Here is a 27,757-nt window from a genome sequence, read left to right as displayed (position 1 = left end):
GCGGCTGCGCACAGCGCGCCCCGCCCGCGGGGGTGCGGTCACGTGACTGCGGCCGGCCCGCCAAGATGGCGGCCTCCTGCGTGGCCCTGGCGGCGCTCTCGCTCTGCCTGCCGCTGCTTCTGCTCGTCGCGTGGAAGCGCTGGCGGCGGGGGCGGGCGGCCCGGCACGTGGCGGTCGTGGTGCTGGGCGACGTGGGCCGCAGCCCCCGCATGCAGTACCATGCGCTGTCGTTGGCCAAACGCGGCTTCTCCGTGACCCTCCTGGGTTTCTGCAGTGAGTGCCCGGGGGGACAGGGAGGGAGGCTGCCCTCTCAGCCTTGAAGCCTCGGCTTTGACCGCCCCAGGGGGGCCGAGGCAGGGGCGCGCCGTTTCTCTCCCCTCCCTCGAGCAGCCCACCGGGATTGGCTGCGTCCTGGTCTGGTCTGGACAGCTGTTGCCAGGGTTCTGCCCAGCCTCTGCTGGGTGGGTCTCTAGGATCAGGTTGCCATATGGCAGCGATGTGCTAAGCTGCGTGAACTCATTGCATAGTCTCACTTAACCCTCCCAGTAAGTGGAAAGGCGGACTGGAACCTGGGCGCATGTGACTCCAGGTCGAGTGCTGCTAACCACATCTCCCTGGGGCTCCTGTCCTCAGGCTGTGTCTGAGCCGGCAACTTGCCTCCTCGCCATTCCTCACCCTCAGTGCAGAGCTCTGCAGGCAGGAGATGTTTCCTGTGCGTCTCTAGAGGATAGTTCAACCCCGGATCAGGGAAACGCGGGAACAGCGCTGCTTGCCTCTGGTCCCCGTTTAGACTCTGCTGTGCCAGAGTGACTCAGGGAGAGGCGTGGGACTTCCTAGGCTCTCTGTGTGGTGGGATAATTCCACCATCCAGGGAATCTGGATCAGTTTGAGTGCCTACTGTGTGCCAGGCATTATGTGAAGTAAATAAAAGTGGGTAAGATTCGGGTCCTTGCTATGTGGGCAATCCAGTGGAATCTGGACGAGAACTGGCCTCATTCTCTGTTCTGGCTGCTCAGGAACAGAGAGAGGTCTGGAAAAGTCGTATTTTTTAAAATACTCTCTGCTATTCGACCTGAGCTGGGGGTCATCTTGACTTTAAGTTAGATCGCCTGTTCAGTACCTTAAAGGGGACATTCTTTTCAGACTCCAAACCCCGCGAAGAGCTCTTGCAGAGCGACAGAATTCAGATTGTGGGTTTGACAGAACTTCAGAGACTCACAGGTACGGTGCAATGAACTCCCGATTCCTTTGAGTCTGTGTGTGTGTGGGTGCGTTGGGGGGAATCTGTAAATTGCCAAGAGGTCTTTTGGTAGTGACAGCTGTTTTTTGCCCTGCAGTAGGGCCCCACATTCTCCAGTATGGCGTCAAAGTCGTGTTTCAGGCCGTGCACTTGCTATGGAGGTTGATGTGCAGGGAGCCAGCAGCCTACATCTTTCTCCAGGTATATGTCGGCCCCCGCCTACCTCTGTGAGAACCACTGTTAAGGTTTCTTTACTCTCCAGCCTTTAAAAAATGCACAAATTGGTAAATAAATTGTATATTCTGTGTGTGTGTATATATAAACTTTTAAAAATGTGAGTAGGAGCTTATGGTGTGTGTCTATTCCATGTATGGTACCCATCCATTCTGTTTTTCTGTGTCGTTATAGATGGCGTCTCACATTGTACTTATTACACTTATCTCAGTGTTTTACGTGTATTAACTCATTTATTTCCTCACAGCAATCCTAAGAAGTAGGTTCTGGTATTACCTACCTTTTAGAGGTGGGAAATCCTAGACCCGGAATCACACCCAGAACTCTTCCTTGCACTGCTTTTTAACAGATAGAAGCCCCTCCTTTTAATTGGCTGCACTGTGTTCCTGTATGTGATGTACCCAGTGCGTTTATTTGGTCTCATCTTAATGGACACTCAGATTCTTCTTGACTTTTTCACTTTTACAAATAGTGTGGTGAAGAGCACCAGGGAACATGGGTTTTTTTGCAGTTTCTTCCTTAGGAGAAATTCCCGTGGGTGGACGTGCTTGGTCAGAGCTCAGGCACTTTTGGGGTGTGCCCCTGGAGAGTCCCAGAGTAAGGCTGGGTGCATTTATCCCCACCCGGGGGGAGGGGGGCTGCCTCTCCTGCCGCCTCCTCACCACCACTGGCTGTTGCCAGGTGTTTCAGAATTCGCATTCTGATAGGTGAGAAATTCACCTCCTTGTTCCATTTTTCATCTCCTTGATTATTGATGATCTTGGACTTGTCAGGTTGATCAGTTTTGTTTCTTTTATGACTTCTTATGCCTCTTTTGGTGAGAAAGAGGGTCTTTCTTCTGCTTAATTGACTATCAAGAGCTCTGTAAAGATAATGTACGTCGCAACTGTTTTCACTAAGTTTACTGTTGACCGTGGTCTGGGTTCCCTCCTGTTCATTCGCGTCTCTCTTTCCCAGAACCCTCCAGGCCTGCCCGCCATTGCCGTCTGCTGGTTTGTGGGCTGCCTCTGTGGGAGCAAGCTTGTCATCGACTGGCACAACTATGGCTACTCCATTATGGGTCTGGTGCATGGCCCCAGCCACCCCCTTGTTCTGCTGGCCAAATGGTGAGGGTCTGGGAGGAGGGTGCACACCATCCCCAAATCATGGTAGGAAGAAGGGCGAGTGCTGAGACTCAGGGAAGCTGGTTTTCCTGGTGCTCTGGGGGGCAAGGGCAAGGCTGGAGAGTTGGGCGCACGCTGGTTCCAAGTGATAGAAAGAGGCCTAAGAAAAAGACGGCGTTTGCTGATCCATGAAACTGGAAAGTTCAGAGAAATGGCTGACTTCGAGCTTCAGACGCTCTCCTGGAGGCGTTTCTCAGGTCTCAGTGGAGAGAGCGAGCCTCTGAGATTGGCTCGTGCTCCCTGCCATCCTCTGACCCCCACTGACACGGGGGGCTGCTGTACCCTGGGGTCTCAGGCTTGGGAGAAGTGCTCCACTGCAGAGCTGGGGTCCCAGGTCCACCCAGATCAGATCCCCCAGTTAAAACCAGGGGCTGCTGCTGGTGGATGGGGACACGGACCACAGTGTTCTGCCGCTGAGGAGACAGGGAGGGAAGGCCCTGTAGGAGCGGGTGGGCCTGGAGCGGGAGTCGGTCATGTTCTGAGCCCAAGTGTATAACATCTGCCTCCGTGTGGACCTGCAGCCTCAAGCCGTGGGCTGCGGCCTTTCCCGATGGCTCATACATCCTTGGTGGTAACAGTGGCAGCAATCAGTGAGCGCTTGCTTCATGCCAGGCCTCAGGCCAAGCCCTTTATCCCTTCAGTCTCCACTGCCCCCAGGGAGGCTATCCCCTGACTACCCCCCTTTACAAGCCAGGAAGCCGAGGCTGAGAGCCCTTATGCCGCTCGCCACAGAGCTGTTAAGTGTGAGGACCCAAATTCAGTCCCAGGCTGTCCAATGCTGGTGCTTTCTCTGTATCCAGTAGGGAACAGGTCATGAAACGCCAACAGCATAAAATAACCTGGAGCCGCTCATTCCCCTGCAGGTCTCTTTCAGCCTGCCCTGTCCTCAGGGCTCCGGGCTCAGCTGGGAGCTAATCAGCCGCGGAGGCCTCTCTCACATCTGCTAACCTCCACTTGGATGGCCTAGAGAGTGAGCCCCTGTGGCCCTGGTGCAGTGTGGCTGAGACTGAAGAACGAGGCCTTCATTGCATTCCTTCCTTTTATGGCAAGAGAGTCTGGATTTTCCCTTCTGTAATCATATATGCTTTCCTTTTAAAATAACGTATTTAAGCTGAAAAGTGACAAATTAAAGAAGGGTGTGAAGGAAATGATAGCACAGGTGGACTCAGCGTAGACACCAGGAAGGTGCCAGTGACTTGAGTTGGGAGACCCCAGCTCTGCAGCCTCTTCCGTATCAGGGGGTGTCCAGTGACACGCGGTGGCAGTGGTGGTGGGCTCTGGGCTGACCCGTGCTGTGTCTTTTCAGGTACGAGAAGCTCTGTGGGCGCCTCTCCCACCTGAACTTATGTGTGACCAACGCGATGCGGGAGGATCTGGCGGGGAACTGGGGCATCAAGTAAGGGCCAGGGGAGCGGGGGGTCCTGGCATGGCCAGTCCCAGCTGCAGTGCCTGCTGTGTGCTGTTGACGAGGGCTCTAGAAATAGCCAGGGGCCTGGGAGATGGCTATTGGTTTGAGGAAGCCGAGGGAGGGGGAGGCCGGAGTTTCCTTCCCAGCCAGCCAGGACAGGCGCTTTGGTTTTAGGACCTCTCTCTGTGCTTCCCCAGGTCCTTCTAAAGCTTCCTACTGGCCTTCTCTAAGACCAGGATCCTCTAAGTGCCCTTCTTTTTCTGGGTCCTCAGGGGTCTTATATTCCTCAGGCCCTTCTCTGGGCCTCCCTAGAGCCCCCGATGATCTCATTGCAGAGCCGTGACTGTCTACGACAAGCCAGCATCTTTCTTCAAAGAGACGCCCTTGGACCTGCAACACCAGCTCTTTATGAAGCTGGGCCGCACGTACTCTGTGTTCAGGGCCCGGTAGGCATCTGATCTTCGGTCTTCAGCTGCCTTCTCTTCCCCTCCCTGCTGTCCCAGCCTCTCCCCTCCCTGCCATCCTGGCCTCTTCCCTGTCTCGTCCCTGCTCTCCCGGCCTCTCCCCTGTCCCCTCCCTGCCATCCTGGTCTCTCCCCCTCCCCTCCTCCCTGCTGTCCCGGCCTCTCCCCTGTATGCATGCTGCAGACCTGGGAACCCCCTAATCCAGGGCTTGGCAGACTCCGGCTGCAGCCCTGGGCCTGTCTTTGTAAATGAAGCTTTATTGGGTCACTGCACATCCATTCATTTTCACGCGCTCCATGGCTGCTACGGTAGCAGAGCTGTGCTGTGCAGCAGAGGCCCGTGGCCCCGAGTGTTTGCTCTCTGCCTCTGTAAGGTGATGTTTGCCTTGCGCTGGGCTGTGGCCCCTTTCCAGTGGGTTCCTGCCCTGTGGCAGGGTTGTGGGCCTGCATGTTCTCTGGGGCGTCTCATGGGGCTGAGGGGAGGCCCTGTGTGAGCTCTTCCCATCCGGGCGTCCTCTCCTCCCAGTGACCCAGGAGCCAGCGGGAGGGCAGCACCATCCTCCTCCTAAGTGGAGGTAATGACAAGAGCAGTCAGTCTGCCCTGAGAAGGCAAGCTGAGTCGGGCTTGTCTGCTGCTGTGACCTCAGCGCCTGGCAACAGATGAATACTGATAAAGAAGGAGAGCCAGGCGCGTGTCTGTGTTCCTGTGCTCCAGCCTCGGGCGGTGGGGACGGCCTGTTGGCTCTGATGTGGCCGAATCCCGACCTTCGGGAACCTGCAGCCTGTGTGGCAGGAGATGGCCGTCCTGGGGCTGCGGGCCTGTGCTAGGCCATCTCTCAGGCCCCGTTTCTGCTCCTTCAGCCCAGGACCCTTGGACCCGGCCACAGAGAGGTCGGCCTTCACAGAGCAGGACCCTCGGAGCGGGACAGTGATGCATCTGCACGGGCGGCCGGCCCTGCTGGTCAGCAGCACGAGCTGGACAGGTCTCGGCACCCTCCCGTCCCCTGGGGCTTGTCCAGGCACCTGGCTGAGCCTGTGTTCCCCCCCCAATGTCTTTGGAGACACTGGGGCCCCTATGAGAGAGGGGACGGCGTTGAGCTGGGAGGAGAAACATCTAGAAAACGGCCATGACACTGTTCTCTTTTCTTGTAGAGGATGAAGACTTCTCCATCTTGCTGGCAGCGTTAGAAAGTAGGTGTGTGGCTGTCAGCAGGAGCTGGGCTTGTGGGGCGCTTGAGCTGCCAGGTGCTCGCCGGGCCTTGCGTGGCGTCCTCTGCACCATGCTCCTGCCCCCGGGGCCACCGGGTGGGCCAGCCTGAGGGCACAGGTGGTGGAGGTGGTGGCTCTGAGTCCCCATTTGGGTCACTGAGTGACCAGGCCCTAGATCTGAAGTGCCGCCTCCAGGAGCCAGACCTTGTGGTTGGGATGGAACCCCTCCCCCCCCCAACCTCCCCCCTCCAACCTCTCCCAGCCCTCCCTCACTCCTCCACTCCAAACTCCCCTCCTTCCTCCTCCCCCACCCCTCCCTCCCTCCTCCACTCCAAACTCCCTTCCTTCCTCCTCCCCCACCCCTCCCTCCCTCCTCCACTCCAAACTCCCCTCCTTCCTCCTCCCCCACCCCTCCCTCCCTCCTCCACTCCAACCTCCCTCACCCCTCCTCCCCCCCATTCCAATCTCCTCCACCCCACCCTCACCCCTCCTCCTCCCTCCACTCCAACCTCCCCCAGCACCCCTCCTCCTCCTCCCCCACCCCTCCCTCACCCCTCCTTCTCCCTCCACTCCAACCTCCCCCAGCACCTCTCCTCCTCCTCCCCCACCCCTCCCTCACCCCCTCACACACCTGACTAGATGATCCTGGTTCTCATTTATTTATTTTTTTAAACACAGAGTTTGAACAGCTGATCCTGGATGGAGAGAGCCTTCCTTCTCTGGTCTGTGTGATAACAGGTACCGCCTGGGACCACCCACGTTCCCGGATAAATGGGGGCAGTGAAGGGAGGAGGGCACCTGCCTTCATTGGGTGCCTTCCCCACCTCCGCACGTGATGTTCCTGGTCTCCTTGATTTCACTACAACTCTCTGACAGAGGGTTTCCTACCCCAGCTTGACAGAGGGGGAAACAGGCTCAGGGAGGCCTCAGGGCAGGGCACAGAGTCTAGATTTGAATCTTGGGGAGCATGAGTGCAGAGATCCTGAGCTTCCCACTTCTGCAGTGGTTCCCCGGCTCCCTTTTTCAGACAAGAGTCCGCTGTTCAATGTAAAGTTGCTCCCAGGTAGCCCAGTGGAGGGAGGGAAGCAGAAGAGCTGAGGCTGGAGGCGCGTGGGCCTGGGACCGCTGCCCGCCTTGCGCACTCCCCCGCTCCTGGCTCCTGGGCTCCCAGGGTCGGGGGGCAGGAGCCCACCATACACACCGTGCCACCTGGGCTCCTGGTGGGGCACAGGGGTGTGTGTGTGTGAGGGGTCGACACTCGGGTGCCCGGCCGCCTGCCCAGCCTGAGGCCCGCGGTGTGGGTGGCCGGGGGAAGGCTGTGGGCTCAGCGGTCAGGGTCCGTGCCTCTGCGGGGTCGCCTGCTGCGCACGCCCTCGCAGGGGCTCCCCAGGCCTGGGGCCGCAGATGGGCCGTGTGGTGACTGAATTTCTCTGCAAGGCAAAGGGCCTCTGAAGGAGCATTACAGCCGCCTCCTTAGCCAGAAGCGTTTCCGGCACATCCAGGTCTGCACCCCGTGGCTGGAGGCCGAGGACTACCCCCTGCTTCTAGGTGAGGGCGCCGGCAGGGGGCCTGCGGGGAGAGGCCTGAGGTTTAAAGGGGGGCAGAGTTTTTCTGAAAAGGGCCAGAGAGTAAATATTTTACCAGCCTGTCATGTAGTCTTTGTTTTTACAACCCTTTGACAGTTAAAAGCCGTTTTCAGCTCAAGGGCCATGAACTTGAATTTTCAGCTGCGGCCACACACCCACCCACACACACACACACACACACACACACACGCACACACACACAGCCTCAGGCTGGGTTGGGCCCTGCTCCAGGGCCACCTAGGGCAGGAGACGCCGGCTCCAGGAACCTGTCGGAGGAGCTCTGGGCTGACCTCCAGAGGAAGTCCTTTCCCGGTGTGCCAGCTCCTCCCTGCCTGGCCCGGGGCTCTGTGCCCAGGGATTCCAAGGGGGTGCGTCCTCCCAGCTTCCACGCCTCCATTCAGTCCTACTGTTCTGTTCCCAGCAGAAGGGCTGGGCCTGGGCTGGAGTTGGGGCCCACCAGACCCCGCTCTGCTGCTCCCGTCATCTCCTCCGTCGGCATTACTCAGGGAGGCAGTGTCGGCCTGGTGCAGGTGAGCCTTGGGCCTCCGCGTCCTCCCGCCAGAGAGCACGGGCGGAGGCCGTGGCAGGAGCTCCCAGCCTGTGCTTAGGGACGGCAAGTTGTCTGTCTGGCGGTCTTTTCACAGCGACAGCTGGTTTTCTGTTGTGTCTGTGGAGTTCTTTTTCTGATTATTGTGATAAAATATAAATAACAAAATTTGCCATTTTAACCATTTTTAAGTGTATCTACAACTCACTGGCATTAATTACACTCACTGTGTTGAGCAATCATCGCCACTGTCTATTTCCAAAACAGTTTCATCACCCCAAGCAGAAACTCTGAACCCATTAAGCAATAATTGCTATGGGTTCTTTTAAAATAAATTGTGGCGAAGTAGAAAAAGGGAGTCAGTTTAAAGAAAAGTAGTAGTGGCAGGCAGGTGGTTTTGGAGGGGGCGAGCGGCCTGGAGTGGCTAGGGAAGCAGTGCTGTGTCCCGGCCCCGTGCCAGGCTGCTCAGCTGACTCCGGCCCGTTGTACGTGGGGTTGGGGGTGTTGTTACCCACTTCCCACTCCACAGCGGGCGGCAGTCCACAGTCCTCTGGGGTTCGTGTTCGCAGGCTCCGCGGACCTGGGCGTGTGCCTCCACAAGTCCTCCAGCGGCCTGGACCTGCCCATGAAGGTGGTGGACATGTTCGGGTGCTGCCTGCCCGTGTGCGCCGTGAACTTCCCCTGGTAGGAGCGGAAACCCAATCTTCCCAAGTTCGGTTCTCAAGTCAGCAGCTGGGGGGCGCTGTGCTGTCAGGATTCCCCGGGGAACGCCCCAGAAAGGTGCTGCCTCCCCGGCCTCGCAGCACGGCGGGGTTCCTGCGGGAGGGCCCCACGGAGGAGCTGGCCCCACTTAGTGCTCATGTGGAGTAAAAAACACGTGTGTTAAATGCTCTCCCAGGGGCTTGTGCTCCCGGGAGAACACGTGGCTGGAACTGCCCGCATGGTGTACGTGGTTTTAGTTCTCTTTCTATGTCCCTTTTGTCTGAGCTCATCTAGTTGGATTCAGATCAGTTAAATGAGTGTAATTCTCTGTCTCCACTTTTCCTGGCAAAGATGGGCGTTTGGAGAGGGCAGTGCTGGAAGGGCTTCTGGAAGCGGTAGTCCGCACGGCGGGGGAGTCAGTCGCTGAATGGGAAACAGGATGTTAGGCCCCCAGCTCCTGCACAGGCTGGGGTCAATGCCCTGCTTATCCAGAAGAATCCCCTCACTGTGCCACGCCCGCCTCCAGGGAGGCTGCCTTTTTTCCTCTGCTGTGGAAGTGAGGAAGAACGCAGAACTCATTGAGCACACTCTCACCGAAAAAAGCAGTGAGCAGAAAAGGCCCAAATCCCCTTGATTGTCCCTCCTTCCCCGAATCGGCCTGAATTGTTAATGTGTGTCCTTGCAGGTCTTTTTCCTGCTTAGACACCAGATCTAAGAACAGACTCAGTGAAACCAGGCTGACTGCTCCTGACCCCAGCTTAGCCTGAGGGTGGGGCAGGGGCCCCGTGGGCAGCACCGCTCGGGTCTCCTCCAGGCAGCTCTCAGGCCTCCCTCTGTTCTCTCTGTAGCTTACACGAGCTTGTGAAGCACGAGGAGAACGGCCTGGTCTTCGAGGACTCAGAGGAGCTGGCAGTTCAGCTGCAGGTGGGCACGGCCGCCCCCACACCAGGGCTGAGAGGGTTTGCAGGCTCGCACGGAGCCAGCTCCCGGATTCCTTGTTCCTGCAGCCGTGGGCCTGTGCTGGGTCTGGATGAAAAGCCGAGGGAGGGAGGGAGCGGTAGTCTCAGAGGCTGGGCGTCAGCGCCTCCGAGGAGTTAGGGCCCACCCTGGCTGCCCTCTGGGCTCCTGGAGCTCACACCACACTGACGCTAGAGCCAGGCGGACCGTGTGTGCGTTCAGGGAGCAATCGATCGGGTCTGAGGAGGGGGAGTGAGGAGAGAAGGGAGCCTCCTGGACCAGCCTCTCGGGATGGGTGGGGGTCTTCAAGGCTCCTTATTTCTCGTTACAGAAAGTAGTGCATCATCACTCTTGACAGTTGAGACCAAAGGTGGCAAACTTTCTGGAAAGGGCCAGACAGAAAATCTTTGAGGCTTTGCCATAGTCTTTGTCAGAACTACTCAACTCTGTTGTGACGTGAAAGCCGCCACACACGATCTGTGAATGGAAGGGTGGGGCTGCGTTCCAATGAAGCTTTATTTAATGACAGGCGGAGGCCACGCTGGGCCGTAGTTCACAGGCACGTGACTTAGTTTAGCAAAGCTGGAAAGAGCACGGATGTTGCCCGCTTCCCAGCACGTGGGTCGGATGGTGCCGGGCAAAGGCTGAGGGGTGGGTGCCGTTGGTGGAAGGAACAGCAGAGCAGAGGGACAGGAACAGCTGCCACAGGGCACGGTGGGCGGGTGGTGTGGATGGTGGCCGCCACAGCTTGGCTGCGCTGTCAAGGAGCAGCAGCGTAGGAGGTGGAGCGTGGCGCGGGCCTGCGGGGTCTGCTCTGCCCGCTGAGGGCAGGGCTTGATGGGTGGAGGGTACCAGGCTCAGAGCTGTGTTTGAGGACGGCAGTTAGCCAGGCCTGCCGTGGAGGCTGGGCCAGAGCGGGGAGGCCTGCCGGAGGCTGGAGGACACGGCTGCTGTCCTCAGAGTGTGGTGACGGGAGGGTTTCAGCAGAATCCCTGGCCTCCCTCCCGTGTTTGGGGGGGTGGGCAGGGATCCAGGCTGCTGGGAGGGAGGGGGACAGCTCCTGGGTGGGACCTGGCATCAGGGTGGGAAGTGGAGATGAGGTAAGTTCTGTCTTACTTTCCTTCTAGATGCTTTTGTCTGAGTTTCCGGATCCTGCGGGCAAGCTGAGCCAGTTCCGGGTGAACCTGCGTGAGTCAGAGCGGCTTCGCTGGGATGAGAGCTGGAAGCAGACGGTGCTCCCTTTGCTTATGGACACGTGACCACTTGGGCTGAAGCCCCTGAGCATGTCCTCGTGCTGGACGTCGTGAGGGGAGAGACCCTCACGTTGACACCACCCCCTCCTTCCATCCTGGGAGCCTGGCCCACTTCCCTCCTGCTGCCCCAGTCCCTCTGCAAACTCTGCAGAGCGGCGCCTCCCAGCAGCCGGCAACGGGAAGGACAGCCATGGGCGCCGCCTGTGGAATGAAGTTATTTTTATAACAACCAGGAGTTGACGCCCAGGAAGCTGGTCCAGCCTGGTGTCGTCTCTGCATTACTTCCCTCTCTCCTTCTGTCTGTGACTCTGTCTTCCCTCCCCAGCGTATTCCTGTTCTGTTGTTTGCTTGCGGCGTCTTCAACATCTTTTAGTCTGTTTTTGTGTCCTGGTGTCTGTCTGCCTTTCCAGCATCTGCCCTGTCTCGGCCCCGGTATTCTCATTCCTGCCTTGAGAACAGGCCCCGCAGCCCGCTGCGCTGTGAACGGACGATGCGCCACGAGGACAGCGGGCTCGGCTTCGTGAGGGATGCGTGTCCAGACTGGGGGGAAAACATACCCGATGTGTGTTTCTATTTGCACAAATGGAATGTTTCTCTCTGAGCCCGAGTTTTCGTTTCTGATTTTCTTGCTTGAGCACCAGGACCTCTGACAGAAGGGGCGCTACACGCATGCAGTGTTCATGCTTTATGAGAACACGGTTTGTGCTTCCTGTCTCGGGCTTTGACGTTGTTCGAGCATTCAAGTCCAACGAAAGGTTCCTCAGCTTTCCCACGCGTAAATTCTTTCCGGTAGTGATTTGACGTTCACATGAATCTCCAAAAACGTCTGCAGCCCTACAGCGTCAGTTTCAGGATTGCCGTCTCCGACTGCTCATCATAGGGAAACAGCTTCTGGTCGTGACGGGGCTCTGTCTCCCACTGGATCCCGGCCCGGCCTGCAAACGGAGCATTCGAGTCTCAGGATGGTGGGGTCTGGGGACAGGTGCCACCCCATCCACGCAGGGCTGCAGGACAGGCTGGGGGGCGTACAAACCACACATTTCCAGGCCCCCCCCCACACCCCTCGACTCGGACTCCGGGGGCGGGACCAGGAGTCATTCAACAGCTCACAGCAGCCAGATTTGCTGCCTCCGCCCACCAGGCCGGGCCCAGCCCTGGAAGGTCACGGCCCGTCTGGGTGCCCTGTCGCTCTCTGCGCCTGTCTTCTGCCTGTCACCGGCACAGCTGGGGGGGGGCCGAGACTCAACCTGCATCCGCCTGGGACCTGTGTCAGAAGGGCTCCTGTGCGCTGTGTGAGCAATGGTGTGCGAAGAGCCCTGGTGGGGATCATCTTGTCATCACCATTTTTTATGAATGAAAAATTAGTATTTACCAAAAAAATTAGACATAAAAGTGTCACAATCCTGCCATCCAAGTGTAACGACAGTTAACTGGTGTATATTCTTCCAGATTCCCCCCATACGTATTTCAGTATGAAGATGAGTTTTTAGAATAAAAATGGGCTTATGCCGTATATGCTGTCTGGCACTTTGCCTTAGAATATGTTGTGGATATGTTTTCACATGAGCATCTGGGGAAGGGCGTGCTCCTTTTTCGAGGCTGCACAGTGTTCCATCTGTGGGACACAGGCCCCTGTGGAGGGGCGTGTGGGTCGTCTGTGTGAGCAAAGGGGGCTCGGGAGGGGTGTGCTTGGGAGGGAGGTTGGGGCAGACACAGGGTCCCGCATGGCCGCCGGGCCACATGTGGACCCCTGGGCGGACCTGGCCCTGGCAGGGAGTGAGGTTGGTGGTCAGCAGTTATGGGGGGCGTGGTGGGTGGGGAGCACGGGTGCTGCTGGCTCTAGTCTGGGGAGCTCGGGCGGTCACTCAGCCTCCCTGTGCCCCGCGTCTCCGTGGGTGAGAGGGAGGATGGCAGCGCCCCTCCCCAGTCTGGGGGCTGACTCGTGTCAGGTCTGAGGGCAGCGCCTGGCCCGCAGCGGTGCCAACCCAGGGCTGTAAACGGCACACGCTCCCTTTCTCTAACGTCATCCCTCGCTCTTCCTCCGTTTACTGGGTGCTTAATCTCCTAACAGCAGCAGCTACCATTTCTCCGCGTGCTCCCTGTGAGCCAGGCCCTGTTCCACCTCTGAGGTGGGCGTTTCCACTGTAAGGATGAGGACACGGAGGTGAGCGAGGGCCCAGCTCCACCAGGGTGGGTGGGGGATCCACCTGCACAGCGTGCGCCCAAAACCTTGTCATCCTGACACCACTGGCCGTCCCCTCCACTGTACAGACAAGGAAACCAAGGCCTTCAGGCTCTCGAAACCTGTTCTAAACAGAGTGGGGCCGCTGGTCCCAGACCTTTGGGATCACTGCCTTCCTCCCCGCAGAGCGCCCGCTCGCGGCCCTGCCTCCTCCGCTGACCTCCCGCGTCAGGGGCATCGGCCTAGCTCATTGTGCGGTCTGGGCTTCTGGCTTGGTCTCCAGGGCTCCATTCTTTCACTTTCCTGATTTCTGCCTCACTGGACTCCTGCGTGGGGCCAGCATAGTGGCCCTGCAGGCCTGGGTGACCTCTGGGAGACAGCAGCCCCTCCCAGGGCCCGGGGCTCACCTAGCTCGGCGGTGAACAGCTGGCACGTCTCCGGGTTGCGGACAGTGAAGGCGACGTAGGCCTCCAGCGCCTGCTGGTCCTCGCGGCACGCAGAGAGCCTCCGCAGGACGCCGGCCAGGGAGAGGGCTGTTTCTGGGCTGTACAGCACATCTGCGACGAGAAAGCCCAGTTACTGCAAGGGGCGCCCTGTGGGATGCAGGGCCCAGGAAGGTGGGTGCCGGGCTGTGCTGACCTCGGCAGCAGGGTGAGGCCTGGGTGGCCACAGTTCTATGAGACGGGGAGAAAATCGCTCAGGGGAAAAAGGAAAAGCCTTAGGAGAGAAGAAAAGCTGCTGAAACACAAAACTATCAAGGGTTCGTTGGTATTCCAAGAGAAAAAATATCAACTCCTTGCCTATGGCCTATTTCACTGTTGGTGCCCTTGAGCGGATTCTGACTCCCAGCGCCCCTGTGCACAGCAGCGGAACCCTGCCCGGTCTTTCTGTGCCGTCCTCACCTGCCAGTCCTATGTCAGACAATGCTCTGCTGCTCTTTACAGGGTTTTCACAGACAACTTTTTCAGAAGTGGGTGGCCAGGTCCTTCTTCCTAGTCTGCCTTAGTCTGGAAGCTCCACTGGAACCTGTCCACCATGGGGGACCCTGATGGTATTTGACATACCGGTGGCACAGCTTTCAGCATCACAGCAACATGCAGCCACCACAGTGTGACAACCGACAGACGGGTGTGTGGTTCCCTGACCAGGAAACAAACCTGGGCCGCGGCTGTGAGAACCCAGAATCTTAACCACTGGACCCCGAGGGCTGGCTACTTAGAAGGCTGGCTTTTCAGAAGACGCTTAACGAAGCCAACCCTGAGTGCCTGCCTTGGTCCTCTTATTCTGGTGGCCTGCCACTTTGTTAGCTGCACTGTGGGGGACAAGCTCGCTCCCGCCCATCAGCTGGGCTTGCAGGGCCAGACGTCACTGTGGGGTGCGCTGCCCCGGCTCTGCCTTCAGACGGTGACGCAGGAGCAGAGGCACAGCACCGTCAGCCACGTAGGGGACCAAGTGAGCTCGGTGGAGGACGAGGGGCCTGTTGGTGGCCACGCCAAACATCCTTCTCTCAAGGACCCTGTCCTTGCACCAGAACTGGGTGGTCCCCTCCCTGAGGTGGGGGTCACCTCTGAAAGAGGCCGGGGCATGACCCTAGGATAGAGATGCGCAGGCAGAGCTCTGGGCCTTGGGGACATGTAGTGATAACACGGATGTGCACGTAGCAGCCAGAAGCAAGCGCTAACAGGGGTGGGGACACTCGGAGCGCATTCCTTGACTCGGCCACACTGCAGCCTGGCCAGGGCTGGGTGTCGTGACACACAAAGGAATCCAACATCGCCCTAGGAGAATCAGGCTGTTCTTCGTGGCCGAGACAGGCTGCCTTGGCCACTTCCGCCCCACGTCGGAAGACAGGGTAGGGCTGGAGGTGGGGCTGGCTCGGCTCGCTGGCTTCGCGGGGCTGCTCTGGACACTTCGTTTTGGTTCTGGATGGCAACCGAGATGCCTCCCTCAGGCTGCTGGAGACGGACATGCAAGTCTGTCTACTGGGCTGCAGCCGGCCAAGGATGGTCAGACTGGTCTGGTGCTCGGGGGCCTGATCTGTTCACTCCAGGCCTTGCTGGGACGAGCCAGGGTCCTTTGATGATGGAACCATTATAATGGAAGGACATGGTCTCATTATAATGTGGCCATGGTCTCAAACGGGAGGGCTGTGGCTTGAGGGCACCCAGGAGGGACACTGTGTGCTTTGATGTCTCCCTGGGGGCCCACACGACCCTTCTTGAGTCCCAGCACTGCCCCACCGCGCAGCCTCCAGTGTCCCCTCCCCTGAGCTGAGAGCTGGGTGCAGCCGCTTGCTCCAGTGGCCTGGGCTGGGCGGTACCTGCAGCGATGACGATGTCTGGCTGGAAGGCAGCGAGCTGAGGGACCGTCACGACATCCCAGTCCAACCAGGCCACTGTCACCCTGGGGCTCTCTGGGTCGCGGGTGTCGTGTCCTGGGTGCTGCACAGGAGCGGTCACATCTGGCTCCAACGAGAGGCCATTGAGAAGGACGTTCCCCCGAAGCTGCTCGAGGACACGGCTGTGACAGTCGCTGAAGATGTATGCTCTGGGTCGGCACATCTTGCAAATGGCCAGGCCCGTGAGGCCAGCTCCACTGCCAAGCTCCAGGACAGTCCTGGGTGGGAGAAGGGGACCCATGTCCGTGACTGTGCAGGGGCCAACCTGCCTCGTCGCCTGCCCTGTGCCCCCAGGTCACCTGTGAGTGAAGGCTGCTGGGTGTTCGAGGGCCCACTCCGTGAGGTAGAGGGCGGCGTTCCAAGTGACCAGGCCCGTGGTGCCATGGGAGATGATGGCCGTGCTCTCAGAGAGCGTGACCGAGTCCCCGGAAGGCTGGACCGAGACAAAGAGAGAGAATTAACCCAGCCACCAGGACACAAGCAGCTGGCATTAAAAAAAAATCACAACAGGTGGATGGCTAAACAAACTCTGGTCCATCGATGCCACAGAACGCTACACAGCAATGAAAAGGAACACACCACCGGTGCGTGCACCCACCTGGACGGATCTCAGGGGCACAATGCTGAGCGAAAAAAGCCAATCTCAGAGGGTCACATGCTGTGTGATTCCATTTATCTAACATCCTCAACAGGACGGAATTGTGGAGATGGAGAACAGATCGGTGGTTACTGGGGGTAGGGATGGTGGGGACGGGGATGGGTGTGACTATCACGGGTGGCATGAAGGAGGTCTTCGTGGCGAGGGAACAGCTTTGTATCCTGACTGCCGTGGTGTCTGAGCAGATCCACATGGTTGACAAGTGACGTGGAGCTACACACATGGTGCCAACATCAACATTCTGGTTGGATGCTGCACGACTCATGTGGGATGTTCCCACTGGGGAAACTGGAGAAAGGGCCCACAGGACCTCTCTCACTATTTCTGCAGCTTCCTGTGAATCTATAATTACTAACGAAAAAAAATCACAATTCTCTGGCATCGTGAGCTTTATGTGAAAATCTCAGCATGTGGGGCCTTCCTCAGTTCAACCTGACGTTTGGGGTTGGGAAGTCTCGGCCTTTGGAGTGTCTGGTTGCTCCCAAAGCAGGTGGATGACGCCTCGCTCGGTTTGCGGGCAACTGCTTCCTGGGACACGTGGTCCTGGAACGTGTTCTCCAAGCCTGGGCTGCTGTGAACGGCACCCATGACACGCGATGGCCCGAGCCGGGGGGCGGAGCAGGGGGCTTCTGGCTGTCTGACCTCACAGAGCTCAGGTGGGGGTTCAGGTCTCTGAGTGTCGTTAGCATCATTTGTTCACACATTCATCCACTCATTTTTCCTGAGCATCTACTATGGGTGCTGGGGGTTCAGCTGTGACAAGATGAACTCATTTGCTGCCCTCACAGAACTGACGTTCCAGTAGAGGATACAAACCATGATAAACAAAGAAGGGAATGTCACAGCTATGCAGTGTTAGGAAGAAAATAAAAAGGACCACATGGTAATAGGAGACTGGACGTCTACTTCGGATAGATTGGTCAGGGGCAGCCTCTTTGAGGAGGTGACCTGAGATCTGGGTGAAAAGGAGGCATGTGGGGGTCTGGGGAGAGAGCATTCCTGGCAGAGCGAGTGCAAAGGCCCTGAGGCAGCACTGTGGTTGGTGAGTTCAGGGAAGAGAGAGAAGCCCAGAGGTTGCGGTGCAGGGAGAGCAGAAGGAACTACACCAGAGAGAAAGGCCGGGGCAGGGCATGCAGGGCCGTGTGGGCCACATAAGGAAGGAGGATTTGAGTCTAAGTGCGAAGAAGGGAGGCCACGGGTGGGTTCTGCGAGGTAAGTGACTCACGTCTTAAATCAGGGGGTCGCTCTAGGGGATTCTGGGAAGGTGGTGGCAACGCTGTTTTGAACCTTCCTGAATCCCCACATAAGAACAGACAGAGCAGCTAGACACGGGCAACATTTACAACAAAACTGGGGGAAAAGGTGCGATGAGAAAACAACTTTGTTTTTCTGAGTTGCTGCCGTGACATTTCACAGTATGATAGCTGTGCTCATACCCAGAGCCTGGACGCTCAGACAAGGACTTGAGTTTAGGATTCCCACCAGTTTCCTGCTTTGCTCCTCCCAGGGCGCCTTTTAAAATAACCAGAGTTAAGCCTTTGGAAAGTGAGTGACCTCTGCCCCAACCTCCTTCGAAGTAACAGGGGCTTGGTCCCCTGCTCTCAGTCTCCTGCTCGCCTGTGACCTGGGACCTCTCCCCAGCTCATTGCACACACACACACACACACACCCCTGCTTCTGGGATCTGTAAGCAACAAGTCTTGTGACTCTACCCGCTTTGTGTCAGAGTATTGAAACTGCGCCTTCAACCAAAACAACCCCGTGGATTTCACTCCCCCAGCGTGGGAGCGTGGATGCCGACAGCTCCCTGCTGGCCCGCGTGGGTGGTCTGTGGCCCCTCACTCCGCAGGTCATAATCCACATATTCTTAATTCAATACACCAGCCCTGGGTTCTCAACAAGCAAGGATCTCTGTAAACCCGAAAATACCGACGGGGCGGGCAAAGCGCAACAGACGTGACCCTGGTGTGCTCAACATGTCTGCCCAGATAGAAGAGGGGAGCAACGGGTGCGTGACAGGCCTGAGGACAGGAGAACCTCAGCAGTCAGCAGGCATTCGCTGGAGACGCAGGGGCCGGCCAAGGAAGGAAGTGGCCTGCTCCAGTGGGGGGTGGTGTGAGGGACCCGGGGCCAGGCCTGATGGCCGCCAGCCACACTCAGAAATGTGTGACAATAACAGAAAACATCATTTCTGAAATAAAGACTACTTGAAGGAACATGAGAATGAAAACAGACAAACCCTGAAGAGAAACAGGAGGAGAAAAGGGGTGAAATTTTAAAAATCAAAAAGAAATTAGGAGAGAGACTGTCATGGGTCGAACTGTTTCCTCCCCAAATTCATATGCTGGAGTCCTCACCCCCAGCACCTCACGTGTGACCTTACTCAGAGATGAGGTCTTTACAGAGGGAACTGAGTTAAAATGAGAGCGTGAGGGTGGGCCCTAGTGCAATGGGATCTGTGTCCTTAGGAGAAGAGATCAGGACACAGACAGGCACAGAGGGAGACGATGTGAGGAGACGGGGAAGACGGCCGCCGAGGAGAGGCCTGGAACACACCCTCCCCTCACAGCCTCGGAAGGAACCAACCCTGCCCCACTGGGATCTCACACTTAAGCTTCCGGAGTTGTGAGATGATACATTTCTGTTGTTTAAACCATCCAGTTTTAGATATTTAGTTATGGGGTGGGGGGGGAAGCAAAGAACACTAAAAATCATAATTCAAAAAAGCATTCCAGAAAAAACAAGATTACTGATCCAGAAAGACCGATCTCAAGACATATTCTAGTAAAATTACTGGACTTTAAAGCAAAAATCCGGGGCCAGCCCTGCAGCTGAGTGGTTAAGTTCACGTGCTCCGCTTCGGTGGCCCAGGGTTTTGCCGTCTTGGATCCTGGGTGCGGACATGGCACTGCTCGTCAGGCCACAGTGGGGCAGCATCCCACATGCCACAACCAGAGGGACCTACAACTAGAATATACAACTATGTACTGGGGAGCTTTGGGGAGAAGAAGAAGAAGAAGAAAAAAATTGGCAACAGATTTAAGCTCAGGGCCAATCTTAAAAGAAAAAAAAAAAGGAAAAATCCTTTGGCTACCTAAGAGAAAAGGGCTTGTGCATAAACGGGAAGGAAAATTAAATTATCCTAAGGCTTTTCCACTGCAAAGCTTTATGCCAATGAGAATGGAGAGAAAATGTGAGCCAGGATTCATGTGTAAATGGCTCGAACTGTTGTCAACATGCAAGAACTCTGGGAAGGTCAATCCTGTGAGCACTTCTTAAAGAACCTACTAGAAAACGAACTTCAGACAACCCAACGGCTGGGGTGACATCAACATACGGACTGATGGAGGGCTCTAAAGATAGTCACCTGTTGAACTAAGACTGAATGGGACTGAAAAGAGAATGGTAGGCTTGCTTGGTCAGACAACATTTACGCCCCAACCCCTGGGCCCTGTTTCTTAGCAAAGGGACTCTGAAGATGCGCTTATGGTGCAGAATTCAAGATGGGGAAATTATCCTGGATGATCCGGGTGGGCCCAACTTAGTCATCTGAGCCCGTAACAGCGGTGCTCCCATCTGAGAGATGCAGAGGAAGAGGCAGGAGAGATCTGAACCGCGAGAGAACGTGACCAGCTGTCGCTGGCTTTGGAGATGAAGGGGCCATGAGTCAGGGGACACTGGGCGGCCTCTGGAAGCTGAGAACAGCCCCTGACCAAGAGGCGGCAAGGAAATGGAACGTCAGTCCTGCAGCCACAGGAGACGGAAGTGTGCTGACAGCCTGGACGGGCCTGGCCGCGGGTTCTCCCCCGGCAGATGCCCTGACTTCAGCCCCGTGAGACTCAAAGAGGAGAGGGCAGCTGGGCCGATCGGCTCTGACCCGTGGAATGTAGGAGAACACGTTTATGTTGCTTCCGGCAGCTGAGCTGTGGTAACACTGCGTCATGGCTCTAAGATGAAAATATAGTTATGGTACGGCCACGAACAAACAAAACGAGGGAGAATGGGGATAACATGTAAAAACGGACTGTTTTCAGTAACCATAAGACAGTGGGAGGGATTAGAACCTTTGAGACGGTGGCCTGAGTTCCATGGCGTAAAGCAAATAGGCCGGTGGGGGACGTCACCCGCCGTGCTCTCGGGAACCAGAATTTCCAGTGCAGAAGGGAGACACAGACGCAATGTAAAGAGGTCGCGTGAAAACCCTGCGTTCTGATTTTGAGTCAGAAACATCAGCATGGACTCACGAGGTTTTCTGTCTTAAGTACGGGTCTCTGTCACCACCACATCCCAGCTCTGCCCACTGGAAGGGCCTGGACAGGAGCCAGGAGCATCCCTAACGCCCAGACGGTGGTCTCTAAGCATCATTTCCCTCGAAAGGAAACCAGGGCTTCCTGAAGACGTGGCTGATTCCAGGCCTGGGGCAGGAAATACACAGCTGAGTCTGGAAAAGCTTGACAGAAAATGGCACAAGAACACTATGAGGGTGATGTCAGAGGACTCAGAAGCCCATTTGAAAAGGCTCAAAACAGCACAGTTTGAGCATCAACAAGGGTGTGATGGCAGGGCTGGAATCCCTTCTGGGGATGGTAAGAAACTAATTCACCATGTTGAAAAGGCAAGAATCAGGCCTGTTTCCCTCCTTTCCTCTACGAGCTGCACCACCGGGGAACCAAACAGTGGACGAAGGGAGGCATCTCCTGATAAAATTTCTCCACGTAATGAATGGAAACAATGACAGAAGCAGAAAATCACCCTTTTGCATCCCCCCGTGAATTAATGCGTCTAAGCTTTGGGCACCCATAACTGCTACCATTAAAAGGGTGAAAAAACAGATACGATGCGCCTCCTAGAACCCCATACTGTGTTCTTGCCAAGAGGATCAAACGGACGTGCGTCTGAGCGGGCCTCTGAATCCAGCTGCCATAGGTGGGAAACAGAGGCGACAGGAACAAGCTGAACAGCACCATGCACGTGCACCCACATCCAGCCTGCGGAAGGCTGTGCAGGCCACACCGCCAGGGCTGTTCCACAGAGACACGGCCGGGAAAAGAAAGAGCTGGGGGGACCTGTGGACAGAGGGGGACATCACGCCAGACCTAGTTAACGGGCAAGACTGTATGTCAGTGTTCAGAGATGCGCACGGGAGTGACTGTTACGAGAGGCAGAGGGCGGTTACTTCTGCAGGGAGGGAGGGCAGGGATGGGGGTGGGGCAGGCGGGGGACCTTGGGGGCCGGCTGCCAAAGTCCTGGACCAGATTGGCGGTTACCACGGTGGCCGCCTTGCAACGATTCAATCATCTGTGTATTTCCTTTGTGAGATATCCTACATCTAGGTTTTATTTTATAATAAAAGGTTAAAACAAGTAAACAAAAGACCCTGAGGTCCTTCTGTGAGTTGCGTGTAGAAGGGATTTTTGTGGGGCAAGAAGCTGCGAGACCAGGCGGAAGGCCGTGGCACCTGTCCAGGCGGGTGAGGACAGCGGCGGTGGAGGGTGGGAAGAGACTGCTGTCCCATAACCCCCACCTATCAAGTATTTATTTATTTATTTATTTATTTGAGGAAGACTAGCCATGAGCTAACTGCTGCCAATCCTCCTCTTTTTGCTGAGGAAGGCTGGCCCTGAGCTAACATCCGTGCCAATCTTCCTCTACTTTATATGTGGGACGCCTATCACAGCATGGCTTTTGCCAAGCAGTGCCATGTCCACACCCGGGATCCAAACCGGTGAACCCCGGGCTGCCGAGAAGTGGAACGTGCGAACTTAACTGCTGTGCCACTGGGCCGGTCCCCATCAAATATTTATTGAGCGCTGAGTCCCGGGCCCCTGCTGTGCAGTTACTGGGCGTTCCCAAATTTAACCCCCAGCCATCCCATAAGATAGGTACCATTATTTGTTGAGGTACTTGGTTTACAGATGAGGAAACTGAGGCTCAGGGAGGTTAACTGGCCCCGTCTAAGACCACAGAGCTGCCGACTCGGGATGTGAGCCCACGGGAGGCTGCCCGGAGCTTGAGTTCTAACTCTGCCTCTGATTGTGTTCTAGCTCGGCAGTCTGCCCCGGGTGGGAGGGGTGCAGGTCTCCTACCAGCAGATAGCTCCTGTGGCAGCGGGTGCGCTCCTCGGCCGTCAGGACCTCCGCCAACGCCTCGTACAGTTCGTCCAAAGGCTCCGCATGGACAGCCTCGTGCTGGGGGTGGACAGAGCGAGAGCTTCAGCCAAGAGGACCAAGTTGACCTCATGAATCAGACGGAGGTCCTATTTGCTGTTACTCTGACTTCTAAAAGTGGACGGAGGATTTTCAGCAAATTTGGAGGGGAGGTTCGGGATGGACTGACTGAATACAGGCCACCGGGCATATCAAAAACTCGCTTGGTGGGGGGACCTGGGGGAACCCTGGAGAGGTGTGGAGAGGGTCATGTGCCCTCTAGGGCGGCAGAAACGGGACTGTATGAGTCACCGTGTGATGGGGACAGGGAGCTCTGCCCTTCCACCCTGCTGTCGTGGATGGAGGAAACAGCGAGCCCCAGCAAGGCCACCAGGACGGACACTCCATTCCACGGGGGGTGGTCTCCATCAAGCTGCTTCTCAGCGGGCAGGCCCCGTCACGCGCCTCACAGGGCAGCAGCAGGCAGCCAGGCTTCTCCTGGTGGCGCTGGGGAGGCCTGTTGGCAATGACTAGATGCTCCATTTGCTGAGAACGGGGGCGGGAGGGCGGGGGTAACAGAGAAGCCGGGACCGTGCCGTGGCTAACCCTGGGTGAGGCGCAGTCCTCGTGTTTGGCGGCTGAGCACACCTGGTCTGCTGCTGACCACTGAGGAGCCGCCTCTCTCAAGTCCAGTCTAATGTGAAACCCAGCAAGTCTGGGCTCATCCTTAGAAGCCATCCTGTATCCATCAGGAAAAGAGTCCACACCAGGTCGTTCACCGGTGGGAGGATGCACTAATTACAAAGGTACTGCCAGACCTAAAACCTCCAGCAGAGGCCAGCGAGGCAAGCCAGAGACTGGCAACGGCAGGAAACCATCAAAACCCCTCTGGCTGGGAGGACAGGGGGAGAAGGTGGCGTTCCTGAGCTCAGGGGCTGCCGGGTAGGAATGAGAACCTCCACGAGGCGGGGGTGGGGGGTCAGGAGGCTAGGACCATATGGGAGATGCAGCTGCTGCCAGAGACTCCTCGAAGCAGAGAGGGAGAAATACCTGGCCTCTCCCTTCCTCCTGCCCTCCATGGCCTTTCATTGGTGCAACTCAGCTAGGAGCAGTTGCCCAGATCTGAGCTCCAACAGGCAAAGCCAAGTCACAGAACCCACCGCTGGACAGCCAGCCGAGACCCAGCTGCTGCCTGGGTACTGGACAGGCAGTGCCCATCACTGACCTTTCTGATGAGCTCTGAGAGAAAGCCCCGGGTGTACTTCACTGACGGCGGGTGCTTCACGCACAGAGGATGCTTCACGGTCTGTGACAAAGGACACGGGGCGGTTGCTTCAGTCTCCCCTGAGCTTCAGCTGAACACAGGGCAAACCCAAGGAACCGATCCCTCAGCAAAGACGTGCACAGCCCCAAGGGTTCTGGCCCCAGCTGACCCTCACGCGTCGGAAAGAGTAAGTCTTAAGATAAAAGCTCTTTCCTAAAAAAATTTCGCCACTGCAGCAGCACAGACTGTGGCAGTGTTTCTAATGCCCGTTCTGGGCAGGAACATGGGGCACACAGATCTCAGATAACATTCTGCTGTAGACTGAGTGTTTGTGCCCCTCCAAGGTTCCTATGTTGAAATCCTAACCCCCAATGTGAGGGTGTTAGGAGGTGGGGCTTCAGGACAGGATTAGGTTATGAGCGGGGAGCCCTCAGGAATGGGATTAGTGTCCTTATAAGAGACCCCAGAGATCTCCCTCACTCCTCCCACCGTGTGAGGACAGAGCAAGAAGACGGCCGTCTATGAAGCAGGAAGTGGCTGGTGGCACTTTGAACTTGGACTTCTAGCCCCCAGAACAGTGAGAAATGAATTCCTGTTGTTTATAAGCCACCTGGTCTCTGGGATTCTGTTAGAGCTGCTGGAAAGGACTAAGACACAACACTTCCCAGGGCAGCCGGCACGAACCAGAGATGGCAGTGAGGACAACTGTGGGACTGCCCGGCTCCGTGAAGAGGTGAGAGCCCAAATGTTGGGAAGAGGCAGATCGGGCACCTGCCCTCCTGGGGTCACATCCCAGGCCAAGGAGATGAGTGGGAGCCAGGCTGTGAGGAGCGCTGTGATGGCCAGGGCAGAGGAAGACGGGCTGGCGCGGGGTGGGCATGGGGGTGGGGGGTGGTGTTAGCTTTTAACCTCAGGGTGGCAATCAGAGCTGGCTGCAAGACACCGACCTCAGAGCACGGTCCTGAGCTACTGGACGGCCCTGGAAGTCTTCCATAGCTACAGCCGCATCTTTCCCGCGTAGGGGTCAGATGGATAATCTCGGGTCGCCCTCCACACAGGAGTTCCTACCCTGGGCTCCTTGCACAGGCTTGGTGGATGGAAGGGGGTCTGTGACTCCCCTGAACTTGTACACAAAAGGCATTCTTCTGGTGCACTTTTTTCTGGGGAAAGAGTCCACAGCTTTGGGCTTTCAAAAGGGTCCAGGGCCCTTAAGAGGATTAAGAGCCAAGATGCACTCAATCCACGTGGCCAGGGGCATGGTGGGGCCAGGCCAGGCAGAGTGGTGGTATCACCCCTACCCCACACCCAGATGCACCTTAGAATCCAAACCCCACCTCCAAAAAAAGCAGGGGCTCATACGTGTAGGGGCAAGACTCGCCTCCTTCTTTTTTCCTTAAATGTAAAGAAGAAAGTCTCTGAGCAGCTAGCAAATGCCAGAAGACATTCCCACAGCTGTCATCTCTGTTTTCACTGCAGACAGTGTAAAAACATCCCCTAGGTTCCCTCCTTTCACGCAGATTTTTGTACATTCTGATGTCTTTATCTAAGGAAACCAAGGAGCCGGAGCTGTCTGAGGGGCTGCCCCCCAAGTGCAGTGTCTTTCTTTTTAAAGGATACGAACGCTCCCAATGCGCTTCTGTTATGGGCAAGCCAGGGGTGATTCTGCGGTGCTCACCTTCTGCAAAATATCCAGCAGCAGCTCGGAACCCGATGAGTCTCTTAATTTCTCTTCCAGGTTCTATTCGGAGAAAGGGGGAGGGGGAGAGAGAAATCTCAGGGGCATTTTCACAGGAACAGTAAATATGAAATAGGACATGGTGGCCAAGCGCTCAGTGATCTCTCCCCAGGGATCCGGGGCCAACTGGAAGTGGAAGCCACAGGCGGCTGAAGCCTGACCTTGAGAAGTCCCGGGTCACACCTGGGTGAGTTAGAAGACAGACTCTGGCTGTGCACCAATCCCGGCTACTCAGCCTGGCGGAGGTCACAGCCCAGCTCTGAGACTGAAACGGTCGGCCAGGAATTACGGGGGAGCCACGGCAGCCACGCCTGATGGATTCGCCCTGGACTTGACACCTGACTTAAATGGACAACAGATGTGCAGCCGCCAGGCCCGCTCACGCTGTCCTCTCCTGCAAGGGGCTCCATCCCAAGAGGGAGCTCAGGTTCCGGGAGGAGGCAGACCAGCCCAGCCGGAGTGCGACATCAGGAAGTCACTTCATTTCTCTGGAGCTCCTTTCCAAGCACTAAAAGGCTACAAGACCTGGCCCTGGCCGCTCTCTCTGACCTCGTCTGCCACCACCCTCCTCCCATCCCTGCTCACGCCACTCCGGCCTCACCGGCCTCCTAAGTGCAGCTTCTTCTCACCGGCAAGACCCTCCCACGGCTGCCGGCCACTGTACTGTTCAGGTCCTGGCTCAAATGTCACCTCCTCGGGGAGGCCTTCCCGACTCTCCTACTTTGATGATACATTTCCCTGTTTTATTGACCGTATAGCCACTGTCATCTTCTGGTGCTTTCTTGCTTATTCATTTACCTGCTCATTCTCTGGCTCTCCCACCTGAGCAGGGCCTCATCAGTAACGTGTACCGCTGATCCTGGTGCCTGGCTCGTGGCAGGCATTCAGTAAACATTTGGTGACGGAATAAAAATAAGAGCCAACACTTACATTCACTTACCACGAGCTGGGCACCAGGATCAGGTAACTGCCTCAGGTGCTTCTTAATCATGTAATCCTGACAACAGCCCTATGAGATGAGCATCATTATACCCCCGTTTACTAATGAAAAAACTAAGGCACAGAGAGATGCAGTCACTTGCCCAACGTCACACAGCATGTATGGGGTTGGGCCAGGGTTCAAAGCAGGCAGGGTGTCTCCCAGGTCTGAGCACTCCACTTTTCTCATCCAACAACCTTTCTGGTCAAACGCAAATGACAGTAACAGCCCACAACCGCACGCATGCTGTGGGCCAGCCTAGGGAAGCAGTGAGCACGACTCTGGTGCAGAGTAAGCATCCATTTCATGTGAACCATTACAGTCGATGTTGAATTGGGACCTGTGCATGCTTTTAGGAAAAGATTTAAGTTTTGAGTTGAAAAGTTTCTGATCAGAGACACTCTCTCAGAATGCTAACCGGTTTATGTCAACGAGGCAAATGACTAAACACACCGGCCCTCAAGATGGGCAGCGAAGGGAGCCATAGGTATCCCAACTGAGTCAGCCAGTGAGCTCACCGCACATGAATTACACGAATTACGAAGGAGACGTGTCATCAGAGCCCCGGGCTTGGCGCGTCCCAGGGCAGGCGGGTGAGCTGTCTCTTTCCAGGCCTGTGTTGTACATCTCTGTCGCTTCCATCAGAGGCGTAAGAGCCTGATGCTGATGACACAGATAAGAACAGGAGGCCTGGGGGGAGGTCTGTGACCTGGTCACAGCGCCCACGGCAACGTGGTCTCCGGCTGGCCTGAGGATGCCGCTGCCTGTTTAAACGGGCAGCAACAGCTGTTATCCAATGTCCAGGAGGATAACTGGCTAAAAAAACAAAAGTAATGAAATTGATCGTGAACTGTCTATGACCCTAAAGACCCGAGTGTAAAAGGGAGTTGGGAGGAAATCCCGCGTTCCTTGAACATTTAGCACTCAGTCTGAGAAAGCAGCGAGGGCGGGAAGGGCCCACGCAAGGAGGGAGCTGATCCTGGGTGCAGCGTGGGTCCCCGAGGTCGCGCAGGTGCGCCCCCTGCTCCCCGCTGCCCTCCCGCGTGGCCCCGGCGAAGAACCGGGACAAGGATCCCGGGACGAGGACCGGCCGTGCGGTCCCGACACGCGAGGGAGCCGGGAACATCACGTGGCGGGAAGGACGAGGTGGGAGCCCGGAGCGCAGCCCGCGCAGCCCCCGCCGCCCCCAGCGCGCCCCGCCGCCCACCTGCCAGGGGAAGGAGCGCAGCGCGCGCGCCGCCAGGAAGCGGCGCTCGAAACTCCGCAGCAGGCGCGCGGCCTCCTCGCTCTCCTCGGGCGCCATGGCGGGGCGGGGCTGCGGCGTTGCCGGGGAGACGGGGCGGGAGTCGGGCTGCGCCCGGAGGAGGCGAGCCCCGGGCGGGGTGCGGGCTCGGGGGCGGGGCTCGGGGCGGGGCCAGGCGCCGCTGGCGCGGTGGGAGGCGGGGCTTAGGGCGGAGTCAGGCTCTGCTCGAGCGCGGGAGGCGGGGCCTAGGGCGGAGTCAGGGGCGGGGCTAAGTGATGCTTAGGTCTTGGGAGGCGGGCTTGGGGCGGGTTCGAGGTGGGCTCATGGAGGGGAGCTCTGGGGCGGGGTTTGGGGCCTGGGTGGTGGGGTCCGGGCGGGGCCGGGGCCTCG

At 57.1% G+C, this 27,757-nt stretch overlaps 2 protein-coding genes across 4 annotated transcripts; one reads left to right on the top strand and one right to left on the bottom strand.

The window, feature by feature from the left end:
* The first annotated feature begins 14 nt into the window (after window positions 1-14).
* On the top strand, window positions 15-12,275 carry ALG1 (ALG1 chitobiosyldiphosphodolichol beta-mannosyltransferase). 2 transcript variants are annotated; one of them, XM_008538362.2, is made up of 13 exons: window positions 15-273; window positions 1,144-1,221; window positions 1,338-1,441; window positions 2,432-2,580; window positions 3,944-4,033; window positions 4,381-4,491; window positions 5,370-5,491; window positions 5,661-5,699; window positions 6,396-6,455; window positions 7,155-7,265; window positions 8,420-8,534; window positions 9,401-9,476; window positions 10,637-12,275. In XM_008538362.2, the coding sequence occupies exons 1-13, from the start codon at window positions 66-68 to the stop codon at window positions 10,766-10,768; spliced, it is 1,395 nt and encodes a 464-aa protein (XP_008536584.1). In that variant the 5' UTR covers window positions 15-65; the 3' UTR covers window positions 10,769-12,275. The 2 variants fall into 2 exon arrangements, with proteins under 2 accessions (XP_008536584.1, XP_070422974.1); XM_070566873.1 differs by having other exon boundaries at window positions 31-273; window positions 1,341-1,441.
* Window positions 6,361-27,516, bottom strand: EEF2KMT (eukaryotic elongation factor 2 lysine methyltransferase). 2 transcript variants are annotated; one of them, XM_070566875.1, is made up of 9 exons: window positions 27,332-27,503; window positions 26,643-26,940; window positions 25,086-25,148; window positions 23,372-23,452; window positions 22,087-22,188; window positions 15,642-15,775; window positions 15,265-15,560; window positions 13,352-13,501; window positions 6,361-11,697 (listed from the first exon to the last, which is right to left on the bottom strand). In XM_070566875.1, the coding sequence occupies exons 2-9, from the start codon at window positions 26,679-26,681 to the stop codon at window positions 11,597-11,599; spliced, it is 966 nt and encodes a 321-aa protein (XP_070422976.1). In that variant the 5' UTR covers window positions 26,682-26,940; window positions 27,332-27,503; the 3' UTR covers window positions 6,361-11,596. The 2 variants fall into 2 exon arrangements, with proteins under 2 accessions (XP_070422976.1, XP_070422975.1); XM_070566874.1 differs by lacking the exon at window positions 26,643-26,940 and having other exon boundaries at window positions 27,332-27,516.
* Between the last annotated feature and the right edge of the window lie 241 nt (window positions 27,517-27,757).

Source organism: Equus przewalskii, chromosome 12 (genome assembly GCF_037783145.1).
Source record: "Equus przewalskii isolate Varuska chromosome 12, EquPr2, whole genome shotgun sequence".
NCBI lineage: Eukaryota > Metazoa > Chordata > Mammalia > Perissodactyla > Equidae > Equus > Equus przewalskii.
The sequence above is the reverse complement of the archived record's forward strand: the minus strand, read 5'-3'. Positions and strand labels throughout refer to the sequence as shown.